The 13,025-nt window shown below is 50.9% G+C and overlaps 1 protein-coding gene across 2 annotated transcripts in view; it reads left to right on the top strand.

Moving 5' to 3' along the window:
• The first annotated feature begins 271 nt into the window (after positions 1 to 271).
• The window catches only part of Gfra2 (GDNF family receptor alpha 2), an 87,797-nt gene continuing 75,043 nt past the window's right edge, over positions 272 to 13,025 (top strand). The window contains exons 1-3 of one of the 2 annotated variants that reach the window (XM_051195405.1): positions 272 to 984; positions 5,913 to 6,227; positions 11,484 to 11,567. In XM_051195405.1, the coding sequence (XP_051051362.1) occupies positions 945 to 984; positions 5,913 to 6,227; positions 11,484 to 11,567 (439 nt within the window). In that variant the 5' untranslated portion in view covers positions 272 to 944. The remainder of the gene's footprint in view (positions 985 to 5,912; positions 6,228 to 11,483; positions 11,568 to 13,025) is intronic. The other variant, XM_051195406.1, reaches the window with a different exon arrangement.

Below are 13,025 nucleotides of genomic sequence, written 5' to 3'. Positions count from 1 at the left end.
CAGCGTTCCCTGGCGCCAGAGCCACCGCCACGTTGCTGCTACCACCGCCGAGTCTCCACCACGGCTGCTGCAGAGTGTCGCTGCTCCGCCGCGCTCCGCGCCGCCAGCCGCCTGGGAGCCGGAGCGCCGAGCCCGGGGCAGAGGATTGGGGCGAGGCGTGAGAGCCTTGGCGAGGGAGTCGGGAAGGGGGAGGGAACGGGCGGAGGGAGGAGCAGGGAGAGAGGGAGTAGGGAGGGAGAGGCAAGCGAGGGAGATCGGAGATCGAGAGCAGAGAGCGAGGGAGAGGAGAGGCAGGAGAGAAAGACACACGCAAGCACAGGCACCCCGGCACTGGAATTCCATTAGAAAAAAGTGAGCCTTGCAAGGGTTAGAGGGGGAAGATAATTTTTTTTTGAACCTTTTTCTTCGTCTTGGTGCCAAAGAAGCGACTCTCGTCTCCCGTCCTAGAAGCTCCTACTGGATTGCTCCTTATCCGTCGGTGGATTTCTTTCCTATTTGCATTTATTCTGACCCCCTCCCTCGTTGCTTTCTTCCAGCCCTTCACTTTCAGATCTTCTCGCCTCCACCTCTTCAGTTCCCTCCTGGGAAGTGCAGGAGAATTGGACCCGCGGGGACTCACGCCTTCCCGGACGCCCAAAGGGCTGGGCTGACCTCAGGGCCAGTCTGTTGGCTTAGAAGGCAGCCAGACACATAGCTACGTGTGTTTGATTTCACTGGCAAGGGGGACGTCGAGAGGCAGCCCACCGCCCGCCTCCCACCCCACCCCCTCCAGCCAGCAGCGAGAACCCCAGGACTCGGAAGCTTCAACCGGCGGCCCGGCGGGATCTCCGCATTGGATTTGGGGGTCATTATCATTGCTTGGCGATTATTATTATCGTTGTTGTTTTATTTTTTAAACCTAAGGGAGAAAAGACACATACGTAAAACTGTGGGATTTATTTAACATGATCTTGGCAAACGCCTTCTGCCTCTTCTTCTTTTTAGGTGAGTACCTGCAGGTGGCGAGTCTGGGGGCCACATCGGGCTGCGAGCGTTCAGGCGCCTGCTGGAAGCTGGGCATGCGGGGGTGGGGTTGGGGGCTTCGAGCAGGACGCCGCGGGAGACACCGGGGGAGCGCCGTGTTGGGAGACCGGGCTGGGGCTCCGGGGAGGCGAACAGCCCTGGAGGTTCTGAAGGAGGGAGCCGTGCGGTAGCTGGCTGGTTGCGCGGAGGACTGAGAAGGAGACTTCCAACATTCAAACCATCTCCGCACGCACTCACGCGCCGCCGCCGCGCGCGCGCGCGCGCGCACACACACACACACACACACACACACGCTTACTTGCAGGCAGTGATAACGCTCATTCCCCTCAAAATAATGGGTTCAATTTGCAGCAACTTAGGAAGAAAAGAAAATGCAACTCTTAGTGTGGAAGAAAGGAGGGAGGGGAGAGGCTGGCTGGTAGCTATCACGCCAGCCCCTCCTTTCCCGATTGCTGTCTGTTTCTGCAGAAAGTCCAGGTTTGGACATTTGTGGGGAGCCCTTGTAGTCACCTCCCACTTGCCAGTCAACCTCAGAAAAGCACCCTGTTTCTCTCGGGAGCACTTTGCAAGTTTCTTCCTACCCATTGCCTCCTTTTCCACCCAGACCCAAGCCAGATGGGTAGGCGGAGCACAAGCTTGTAAATGAGTGTTCAAGGCCTTTAGAGAAACCACCCTGGGGCCTGAGGCTATAGCCGGGGAGGAAGAAGAGGGGAGGAGGCCAAAGTTTGCTCCTTGGGAAGAAGGCGAGTGGGGAATGTACTCAAAGGGGGAAAACAGATCATAACAAAGACCATTCACTGCTCATCCATTAAACCCCCTCCCTCTGTGACAGGGAGGAGTGGCTGACCAGCGGGTTCTGAGCTCCAGCAGACCTGCCCCTTCCCCTTATACTTTGTAAAATCTTAGCTGCTTGGGAAGCAAGGTCTAGGGATAGATAGCGATTTACTCTTAATACAGGTGAAGAAGCTATGTTTACAAGGCTGTGTGTGGATTCTGTGTTCTGGAAAGTGTGTGTGTGTGTGTGTGTGTGTGTGTGTGTGTGTGATCTGCTTCAGTGCTGTTCTGGGATCATGGCTTGCTGGCAGTCCAGAGTGAGCTAGGCTACCAAACAGGATCAGGGGATCACCTTTACCTCCAGCAGAAAAGGCTGTAGATAACCCAGACAGGGAGGTAGACTTTTGCTTATGGAAGATGTTCATGGTCTAAGAAATGCCCTCCAGATTGGTCCTGTGGCTTTGTAGTCTGGTAGAGCCAGTGCTGCCTATATCCTGGGCCCTTTGCTTGCTCACAGACTTTCTACCTCCCAGCTATGCATGCATTCCCAGGGGACACAGGCCCTGCCCTGGGGTGTGGCCTTCACCAGGCTCACTTCCTCCCTTTGGTAGTAACCCTGTGGGGTAGGAGGGACAGAGTAGGAGGGTAGAAGATGTTCTGGGCTCATTTTTATCCTACAGCCCTTTCTAGCAGCCTTAGGGAAGTGAACTCTCATTCTGAATGAACTGTCACAAAATTTGACCTTTCCTTCATTGATGGTCTGAAAACACAGCTTTCTGGGGCTTACAATGATCAGAGTCAAGAAGAAAAGAAAATTGCATTTCAGGCAAAACCAGCCAGATTGCCTGCTGCTGAATTGCGCCCCACCGTCATCAAGGATGCATGCTTCCAGGTATAGGGTTCTCTCTGAAGGCCAGCAGTAGAGAACAGCCTTATCCAGTATCAGACCCCAAGCTGCATATGGGGTGTTCGTAGCTGAAGAGGCTGAGGAATCAGCTCTCCACAGAAGTGGCACTGGGCATGCTGCACATAATGGGTGTGTATGGGTATGTGAAAGCATGTGTGTGGAGTATGAACAGACAGCACCACCATCCTGGGGTTTGAGATGGGAAGAGGGAAAAATGGGAGAAGAGGGGGTTGCCTGGCTTCTCCTTGGATCATGACTCCTCTGTTCCCTCTCCCTTGAGAAGTTCCCTTCCAAAGCTGGGCGAAGGGCTCAGCTGAATGACAGGCTCTGATAGGACAGGATGGAGTGGTGTGAAGGAAACTTAAATCCAAAGGCCCCTTTCCTGCCTAGAAGACCATAGTTGGAAAGTCAATTTGGGGTGGCGGTTCTTTAGCAGCTTGAGGTTGGGTTGGGGCCAAGGTGAAGAGAATCCCCCACCCCAACAAGGGCTTCCAGATGCCTTTTCAAAGGCTCTGAGTGAGACCTAGTGCCAGATACTGCAGTGGAGAGAAGGGGCCTTTCAGCCCAGCCATCCAGATTTCTAATGTTGGCATATATGGTCCAAATGCAACAGAGACAATGATGGGATCTGGGTAAGCAGAGGACCCATCCCCAGTGGCATTCTAGTGCACACCTGGGTTTTGAGGGGATGCTGGATACTGGAGGGCAACGTGGACCTCTGGACCTCCCTTGTGCTCCCTGGAACTGCTCCACACTGTCTACTCTTGACAGATCCAAGTTTTCTCCCCTAAGGCCAGGAAGGCAGCACTTTCTTGATTCTTGGCTGGTTGCTGTGATTCCCTTCTCTGGCTGGGCTTGGTTGCTTCTGGGAGTTTTGAAGCTGAGTCCCAGAGATCAGGACAGTGAAAGGATGTCCTAGTCCTCTGCAGAGCATATCGTTAACATCAGTTGACAGGATGGGGAGGCCCTCGATATTGGCAAGGGAGCCTACAGAGACTTGTGTTAAGGACTTCTCGGGGGCTCTGGGCTCAGCTGCAGGACAGACAGACAGAGTTGCTTTATGGCTGCACTCTCTGGAGCTTCTAGTCTGCCTTTAAACCCATGCGAATTCTGAGCCTGTACAAGTTCCAGGATGCCAGCATGTCCCATTCTCAGTTCCCCTGTCCCCTTCTGAGCTCCCCTCCTCCTGGACAGTTCAGCCTTGAGTTCAGTCAGGTGGAAGGCGAACCTCTACTGCAACCCTGGGATGAAGTCAGTGAGCGCTCAGGACTGGCTGAGAGGGGCAGACAGGTGTGAGTTGGGGGCGTGTTGGTTCAGCTGTTCCTGGGTGGCCCAGAGGCACTAGAGTCATGTAAAAATGGCGAAGGAATCTGCTGAAGCCTAGAAAGAAAGCTGCTATCTCAGCTTCTGTGGAGGACATATCTAAGGCTAGTGCGGGCAGACCTTGTTTCCAGTAACTCCTACTAAGTACAGGTTTCTACCTTTTGTTTTGTCTCAGTGAGGTTACATTCTTCCTCTCTGTCTGTTCTGGGGCAGGAGTATGGTCAGTAAGGAAAGAATATTTCCTTTTGCTCTAACTGGAGCCTTCTCCATCGGGAGTCCAACTCCCTTTCATCTCCTTTGCTGATTCCTTGTGGGAAAGGCCTGAGGCCCATGGGAATGATTCCTCCCCAGGGGCTCTGGCGAGTGACAGGACTGCTGTGCGCAGCTCTACCTGTAGGTGTCGCTGTCTCCCTGCAGTAGCTCCCCCATGAGCAGGGCCTCCTAGGGAGAAGGCCTGAGAGTGGCTGGCTGGGCAAGCAAGGGGCGGGGGCAGATTCTGCAGTATTCTGAGGAAGGGACTAATGGCCAAGAATTTGATTGTTTTGGAGTGGGAGGGAGTGGAGAAAACCTCTCAAAGTATTCTGTGGGTCTTGCAGAAGACAGTCTTTGCTCTAGCAGTAGTAAGGGGCTTTTTTTTTGGGGGGGGCAGGGTCTGGAGTTAGGAGTTTAGGAAGAACAGGGAGAGAGAAGATGTCATCCATGTCTGGAGGAAACCATTTTGGGAGCTTGGCTTTGAAAGGGTCTGGCTAGCTTCTCTGTGCCCTTCATGTCCAGTCTTCAAGCCCCTCCCTTCTGAGAATACTGTGGGAAGCAGATAAGAGGGGTGGGTTAAAACCAGCTCAGGCTGTAATGCAGGGCCCGAAGGAGAAGAGTTCTATTTTCTGTAGTTGATTTATTATTTTTCTTTTGGAATAAATAAATAAATAAATAAATAAATAAAAATAGAGGGGAATTCAGAGCAGTAAAGGGAGGAAGGGGAGAAAAAAGGAACTCAAAGGGAAAAGGTGACGAGGTCTGTTGAGAACAGAGCCTGTGGGAGATAGGAAGCAAGAGACGATGAGAGATGGAGGCGGGAGAGGCAAGTCTTTTTAGGGAAGGAGCAGGCTTGTTCCTGTGCTGTGCCTAATGCAGGCTCTTTTGCAGGGGCTGGGGTGGAACTTGGCCAAGGGGCCAAGTTGATCAGACCAGGCCACAGTCTGGTGTGTAGTTGGCAAATTTGGAAAAGCGAGGCCAAAAGCGAGGCCTCCAAGGGATCTCCGATTCTCCCTTCTGGGCCTCCTGGACCACAGAGTTAGGCTTGTTTTTGGTTGTCTTCCAAAAGCCTAGTGATACAGAATGATGAAACTGAGGGCTGGAGGGGGCTTGTCTGCTTCTCTGCATGTGACCTTGAGCTGTCTCCTTTCTTTGGACCTGAGCTTCCATGGAGTGTGATTCTTGGGTCTCTCTAAGGTCTAGACAGGCTCTGAACATTAGTTGACTTTTAGTGCATTCAAGCCAAGGCCTTGGATGGAGCAGAGATTTGTAGTTTGGGAGTTGAAGAGAGATCACTCTGCACAAACCCTAACACTCTTTGTTGAGGCCATGGCGTTCTGTCTGGACTTTTGGCTCTAACCGCGTGCCCCCCTCCCCCACTTGCAATTTTCGGTGAAGGCCTTCCTGGTTTTATGGTGCTGTGTTCCACTGCCTAGGATTGTGCTCAGGAGGAATGAATGTGAATCATGGCTGTAGGGGAACATTGCTTACTAGGTTGGGTCTGAGTTGACCTTGGTCTTACTGTACTTTGGTATATAAGTGGGCGAGAAGTTCCTTCAAGCCTTAGGCCTGCCTTGGGGTCGGAGACTGTGGTAGCTCTCATTCATGCTTGTCTTCCCTCCCCACTACCCAGACGAAACCCTCCGCTCTTTGGCCAGCCCTTCCTCCCTGCAGGGCTCTGAGCTCCACGGCTGGCGCCCCCCAGTGGACTGTGTCCGGGCCAATGAGCTGTGTGCAGCTGAATCCAACTGCAGCTCCAGGTACCGCACCCTTCGGCAGTGCCTGGCAGGCCGGGATCGCAATACCATGCTGGCCAATAAGGAGTGCCAGGCGGCCCTGGAGGTCTTGCAGGAAAGCCCACTGTATGACTGCCGCTGCAAGCGGGGCATGAAGAAGGAGCTGCAGTGTCTGCAGATCTACTGGAGCATCCATCTGGGGCTGACCGAGGGTAAGCTGGGGTGGGCCCCAAGGAAGGGTGGTTGGTGGTGGGTAAGGGGATGTATCCAGCCAGGGCTTCAGAAGGGAGGACTTAGGAGAAAAGTGTCCTGATTTGCTCCCTGTTTTACCCACAAGAGAAGCTAGAATCAAAAGGAAGTAGCTACCCCTCCTAGGAGGACAGTGGTGATGGAGAAAGGGAAATGACAAGGATGGAGGATGAGCTGGATGATGGGATGCAAGCCAGGGCAACATGACGCTGTGCCAAGGAGAGGGAAGAGACACAGTCAGATAAAGAACAGGAGGTGCCAGCCCCTGCCACTCTGATGTTCTGTTACCTGGAGCTGAGCCCAGAACTTTGTTCCCTCTTCATGTGGTCTCTGGATCCAATGGCTGACCTAGGCACAGAGCTTAGGAGCTCAGGATGGAGCATGAGCAACAGGTCCTATGTCCCTAGGCAAGCTGTCCTCAAGCCTGCCCAAGTCAGAACCTTAGAGCCTCTCCCCCAGTGACACCCCTCAATACTCCCCAGTCCACACAGGACTATGGGGTTTGCATTCTCTTCAGGATGACTGGTCACCTTGGTCAGATGTTCACTTACTAATTTAGCAAGCATTTATTGAGAGTGCATTGTTGCTTTGTGTTACTGGAATAGTATAGGATCTGGTGTAGTCTTTGCCTTCATGGAACTTACAGCCTGGGATGGAGTGTAGTAAGGAAGGGGAACATGCCATTTGAAGGCATAACTGTTGTGATGGAAAGGCCCAGGGCATAGTAGGAACACCCCAGAACATCTAAGCCCTTGTTAAAAAACAATCCGAAGAGCCTTCTGGGAAGATACAATCTCTAGGCTGGGGCGGAGTCACCACCCAGGTGAAGGGAATAATAAGAGTGGGCAGGTGGAAGGAGAATCATGTTAAGGTTGAATCTTCATGAAGAACTGAAAGCAACTGGACAACATAGAGTGTTGATTGGAAGGGTTGGGGCTAGCTAGGAGGAAAGAGACCTGATGAGTAACAGGAAGCAAGCCCGAATGGTTTTTAATTCAGATTTAAAGGGAGCTGATCAGATTGATACTCCAAAAAAATGTTCATGTAGTTCTAGGGAAGACAGTCAGTTGTAGGGATAATGGCAGGAATGGAACAGGACAACCAAGGAGAAGAGATGTAAGTACTTCTGAACAAGGTAGAATCAACAGGTTTTAGCAATTACTGCCTGAGTTGGGAAGGAAAAGAGTGGCCAAGGAAGACCCGCAGCTTCCTGTGCCTGCAAGGGCTTTGAGTAGAAGAAGGCGCGCACGTGTTGTGCGAGCGTGTGTGTGTGTGTGTGTGTGTGTGTGTGTGTGTGTGTGTGTGTGTGTGTTGTTTCTCTGGGGCTCCCTTCCTGTCATTGGTCAAACCTTGCAGACATTCAGGCATGGAGCTCAGGGGAGGATATGGTTCTAAAGAAATCTGGAATTTTCATGAGCCTATGTTTAGAAGCTGGAGATAAGACAATGCAATCAGAAAACGAGGGAGGTGACAGAGCTCCTGGACCACTGTCATTAAAGGACAGGCAAGGGAAGGGAATGCACACAGTTGATTGAGATGGTTCTAGAAGAGGATTTGGAGGACCATCAAGGAAACAGAAGACTCTCAACAGCTCACACATTTCAGGTCAAGCAGGAGAAAGACTTGAGGTATCCCCGCTGTCACTTGGGTAAGCCTCCCAGGTGGCTTCTGGGGACAGAGCCCTGGTTAGGAAGTGAATGGAGAGAGGATTGAACATGATGGACATTGGACATGGATAACGTCTCCCAGAAGGTAGGTGTGTGTGTGTGTGTGTGTGTGTGTGTGTGTGTGTAGAACACAAGGATGACCTATTTTCTCTTTTAAAGGCAAGAAGGTAGGGCTGTCTAAATCCCAAAGGAGGATGGAGTGATAGAGAGGCTGGGGGAAGACAACAGGGAAGTCTCCATGCATTTGTGTTTCTGGGGGTGAGAGCAGGGGGTGGGTCCAGGGACAGAACTGGCTCATTAGCCTAAGGCGAGAGAAGAGTTCCCTTGCAGGGTACCAGCAGGGAAGGGTGAAACAAGGGATAGTCCAGCTATAGTAGCAGAGCCCTAGAGAGAGGGATCCCCAACAGGCACCAAGATGGCTCAGATATGCTCTGAACACATGGATAGGAATGCATACTTTTAGTAGTGGTATTACTGCCATCAAGAGCAGAGTGATTCTGTAGGCATTAGGTGGCCACTTCTCTCTAACAACTCCATTCCTGGAGCTAGAAGCACTGAGGAAGGCTAGGCTGTCCTAACACACATGTGCCTCTCTGTACATGGCATGAGGAACTGTATACTCAGTGGTCTGCCTTGGGCATGCACATCATGAAATCTTCTGCTTTTGGGAGTGCACAGTTTTGCTGTCTTTTTCCATTTTTATTACTTTTTTTTATTATGTGCGAGTTTGTATATCTGATGTGGCTATGAGCACGTGAGCGCAGGTGCCCATGGAAGCCAGAGGCGTAGGATGCTCTGGAATGAAGAGTTACAGACAGTTGTGAGCCAGCTGGGAAATGAACTTAGGCTTCAGACAGCTGGTGGAGGTGGGCTAGCTTGGGTTGCATAGCAGCAGAGAGGAGGTGATAGAACTGACTAGAAGTGCCATGCGCTGATTGGATTTCTTAGCAGGAACAGTCCTGTCACCTTGGTGGTTCCCTTTGGCATTGCCATGCCAGGGTACAGGACAACCTGTGATCAGGAGCAGGAGGAATAAGGAGTTTCTGTGCGGCGGCAGCTGGCAACAAGCACAATGCTGTATTTGTCACGACCGTGGGATCTTCAAGGCCCTTTTGGACTTGGAATACCTCATTGCACATAGCTGTCTCTGGTTCCATGTCTTGAGATGACTTTTGTGTTCGTTCACTCACTGACCACCTGTTAACACTACTGTATACATCAGAGGGTACTGGCCCCACAGAAACTGTAGAATGACTGTGCAGGGCACACAGCAAGCTGGTGGCTTAATCCAGGGTCCTTACACCATATCCAGGTATCTTTTAGCTGCGCTGAGGGTGATTCTGTGACTGGGAAAAGGCTATGGGATTCTCTTTTTTTCCTATCATGACAACTGTATATGGCCACAGCAGGGATGTCACCAATGGCTGCTCCAAAGGTGACTTTGAAATCCAGGGTTCCTGACCACAAGGAGCAAAGGCCCACTCCATGTGTCAGTCCCCGGGATCTGCATCCTGGATCTGGCTTCAATGTCTCAGGCTTGACCTTTCCTGATGTGCCCAGCTGGAGGAACTAACCATTTAAATGATAGTGGAATTGGAGAGAGAGAGAGAGGACCCCTGGCTAGCCAATGGTGAGGGGTGCCCTACAGCCAGACACACGACATGTTTCCTACAGTTGGGCAAGGGGGCAGTTGGGCCGTGCTGGGGAGCAGCCCAGGGACAGCAGGGCTCTGACCACAGGGTCTACTGAAGAGCCACATGATACTTGGGAGAGTGTCAGAAAGTGAGAGAGAGAGCATTGCACTCTAGTCCCATCGCCCTGGGATTAGAGTCAGGCTCTGCAGCTCACTAGGCAATGAAACCAAGTCACTTTGGAGCAGGTTGCTTCTCTTTGTGCTCCTTGCTCCTTGCCAGCACACCAGGAGAGCAATAGTGCCTAGCACATAGAACAGTGAAGAATTGTGAGATAGTCCTTCTGTGGCACTGACCACGCCCATTGGGAGGTGGAGCCATGGGCGGAAGTGACCTGTGGAAGGAGGTCGGAGGAAGAGCTGGGAAAAGCTCTCTTGCTCGCGGGACTCGGACAGGAGAGTATCTGTCTAGGTTGTAAGTTATTTCTCCCTGAATAAACATCTATTCGGCCTATTTGTTTATCCGGATTCTTATTTAACAGCAATAGTCTGCAGTATGCTTGGGGCTGTGGGCATGCAGACTATGCAGTACAACTTTATTATTATTATTATTATTATTATTATTATTATTATTATTATTATTATATCCTAACAGCAATTCTTAAGCTCTTACATTGTTTGGCTTTAATATGTGGCAGCGCCTGGGGTCCCCACCCCCAGGAATCTCCCAGGAAGAGTAAGTTAAGTCTCAGTGGGTGCAATGGATGGCACTTAGGCCATGAGAGGCAATGGATGAAGCTGTGAGCAGATTCTAGTGGGGCATACACTGTGTGTGCTGGGTGTTGCCTGGCACACTGCATTGCCTATGAGTTAAAATGCAGCTAGAAGTCCTCAACAGGAGGGAGCAAACTTCCATCCTGTCCTTTGGGTATTCTTGCCCAAGGTTGCAGGTACCTTCTCTAGGGAAGAATGCACTCAGGGTTATAAACCATTCCAGGGCTAGCTGGATCTCCAGTCCTGGTTCTCTGTGGTTTCTTGGGCCAGATGAAGGAACCTCTTACAGGGGCAGTCTCTGCTCCCTTTTCTCGGGACATCCTTCATAGAATCTGCTCACCCAGGCTCTCTGTAGGCAAAGGTGCTGCCTGTGGTGCCAGGCCATGCTGGATAGGAAATCAATGAAAGAGGCTGTGGGTCGCCCCCTGTCTGCCCCTCCCCATCACCACACACTCAGGCTGAGTGAGTTTGCATTGATTTCTCCTCACTGGTCAGCTCTCCTGGGGATAGCTCCTTTCTTGCAAGGTGTCTGCAGAGGGTATGGGATTCTTGATAATGCCGTGGGAGTCTCCTGGGCAACCCCGGGCCATTTATTTTCTGCCATTCACTTGCTTTTCTACTACAAGTCTCTGATGTCTTCTGAAGCTCTGAGGAGGCACATGAGGTAACAGGTAGTGGAGAAGTTAGAAGAGAGTCTGTTAGAGGCCAGGGAAGTAGGCACATGGGATCAGACCTTTCACCTAGTGACTTTTAAACTCCCTAGCAAGACTCTTTCTGGTGAGGGGAAGGGGGAGTTCTGAGTGTGGATCTCTAGGAGACCACTTGAGCCCTGGGTCTGTCACATTGCTGGGCTACCCAGGAGCCTTACCTTGTGGAACAAGGAAGCTGGACTATATATTTTAGTAGGACCTCTGTCTCCAGATTCTGGGTTTGCTCTAATGGTGAAAATAACTTGTCTCTCTGCAATGGCAATGAACTTTAGCCCCGAACTTTTCTGCATAGTGTTTTCCACCTTGGCGAGGGCTGGCCTCTCCCACATCCTACATGGCCCGGGTGTGTTAGTGGAACTTTCTTAGGCATGGTTACTGTCTAATGGGAGTGTTTTACTGGAGAAGGAGCCTGTGTCTCATGCCCCCTATCTCTTCCAGGTGGGGAGTTCTACGAAGCTTCCCCCTATGAGCCTGTGACCTCCCGCCTCTCCGACATCTTCAGGCTTGCTTCAATCTTCTCAGGTAAGTGACCCTCGCTGGTGCTTGTCCCGTGTTTTCCTCTCATCCCTGTGGCGTGGCCCATTCATTTCTCAGACTCAGGTGCCTTTCCTGGTCTTCTGACTCCACTCTTTGCCTGCCTGCTCCCTGCTTTATGAGCCTTGGTTCCTGGCTTTTAGGAAGCTTCCTGGCCTCCCTCCTTCAATAGTGCCTGGAGTTAAGTGTTTGCCTGGCTCCTCGCTGGTCGTGGATAGATCTTGAATCTGAAACCTGTGCCACTCTGATGTTTTGTCACCCATCTCGTCCCTGTTTCTCTTTCTACTTCTCTGACTCTTCTGTTTGGCACTTTCCTTGGTCAAGTTGCTTACCAACCTTTTTATGCCTCGGGTTCCTCACTTGGGAGTGAGGAAGCCCCTGTCTGCTTGGGTTTGTAGTGAGTCACTGCATTGTAAAGCACATGGCATGCCAAAGGATTCTTGTGTGTGTTCTGGAAATACTGGGCATGTTCGTTGGCATAGATTTAGGCTCTTTCATCCTAAATATCCAAATCCAACATTGCTCTAAAATTTTAAATATGTTTAGTACTGAGAGGATGCTGCAGGGGCAAAGTCTACAACTGACTTTATGTGAAAGGGCAAAGTGAAAAAATCAGGCACACTGAAAAGTATCATGTAAGATTCTCTTCAGGCTGTGTGTATCAAGTATTGCATGATACTTGTGTTTTATGTTTGGGTCCCATCTCTATGACATCTCATTATGAATATGCAAATATCCCCAAACTGGTGACCATCTGAAATACTGAGTATGTCTGGTCCTTAGCAGTTCAGATAAGTGGCACTCAGCTGTATTAGTGTGAGCACTGTCTCGTCTGCTCTAGGTTTTCTTTCCACCGCTTGAGCCAGCAGAGAGGCATCTGAGGTAAGAATCGCCTTCTTCTGGGTGATTCCTTGAGGAATGAGAAAGACCACACTGGGTTCTTGCTTTGCCTGTTTGGTATATGTTGAGAAGGAAATGAGGGCAGAGGAGTGATGTAGCCATCAAGCACATGCTTTGCAAGCATGGAGACTGTGTTTGATGCCCAGCACCCATGTAAAAATGCTTAGCATGGTGGTGTAAACTTGTAATCCTAGAGCTGGAGAAGGGGAGGCAGAAGGGTCCCCGGGGCTTGCTGATCTGCCTTCCCAGTCTGATTAATGAGCTCCAGGCCAGCAAGAGACTCCATCCCTAAGAAGGTGGATGGGATACCTGGCTTCCATATGCACACATGCCAGTACATACATGAATACACATGCACACACTTGCACATGCATGAATGTCCACGCACACACACATATATATTAAAAATATTAGAAGGAAGGGCTACCAAGTACTGGCTATTATGAATAATGTTGCTATGAGCATAGTTATTCAAATGTCCTTGTGGGTATGCCTCCTTTGGGTATACAACCAAAAATAGTATTGCAGGGTCCTAAGGTATGTTGA

This window comes from Phodopus roborovskii, unplaced genomic scaffold, assembly GCF_943737965.1.
Source record: "Phodopus roborovskii unplaced genomic scaffold, PHOROB, whole genome shotgun sequence".
Lineage (NCBI taxonomy): Eukaryota > Metazoa > Chordata > Mammalia > Rodentia > Cricetidae > Phodopus > Phodopus roborovskii.
Note: the sequence above shows the minus strand (reverse complement) of the source record. Positions and strands in the feature narration are given on the sequence as shown.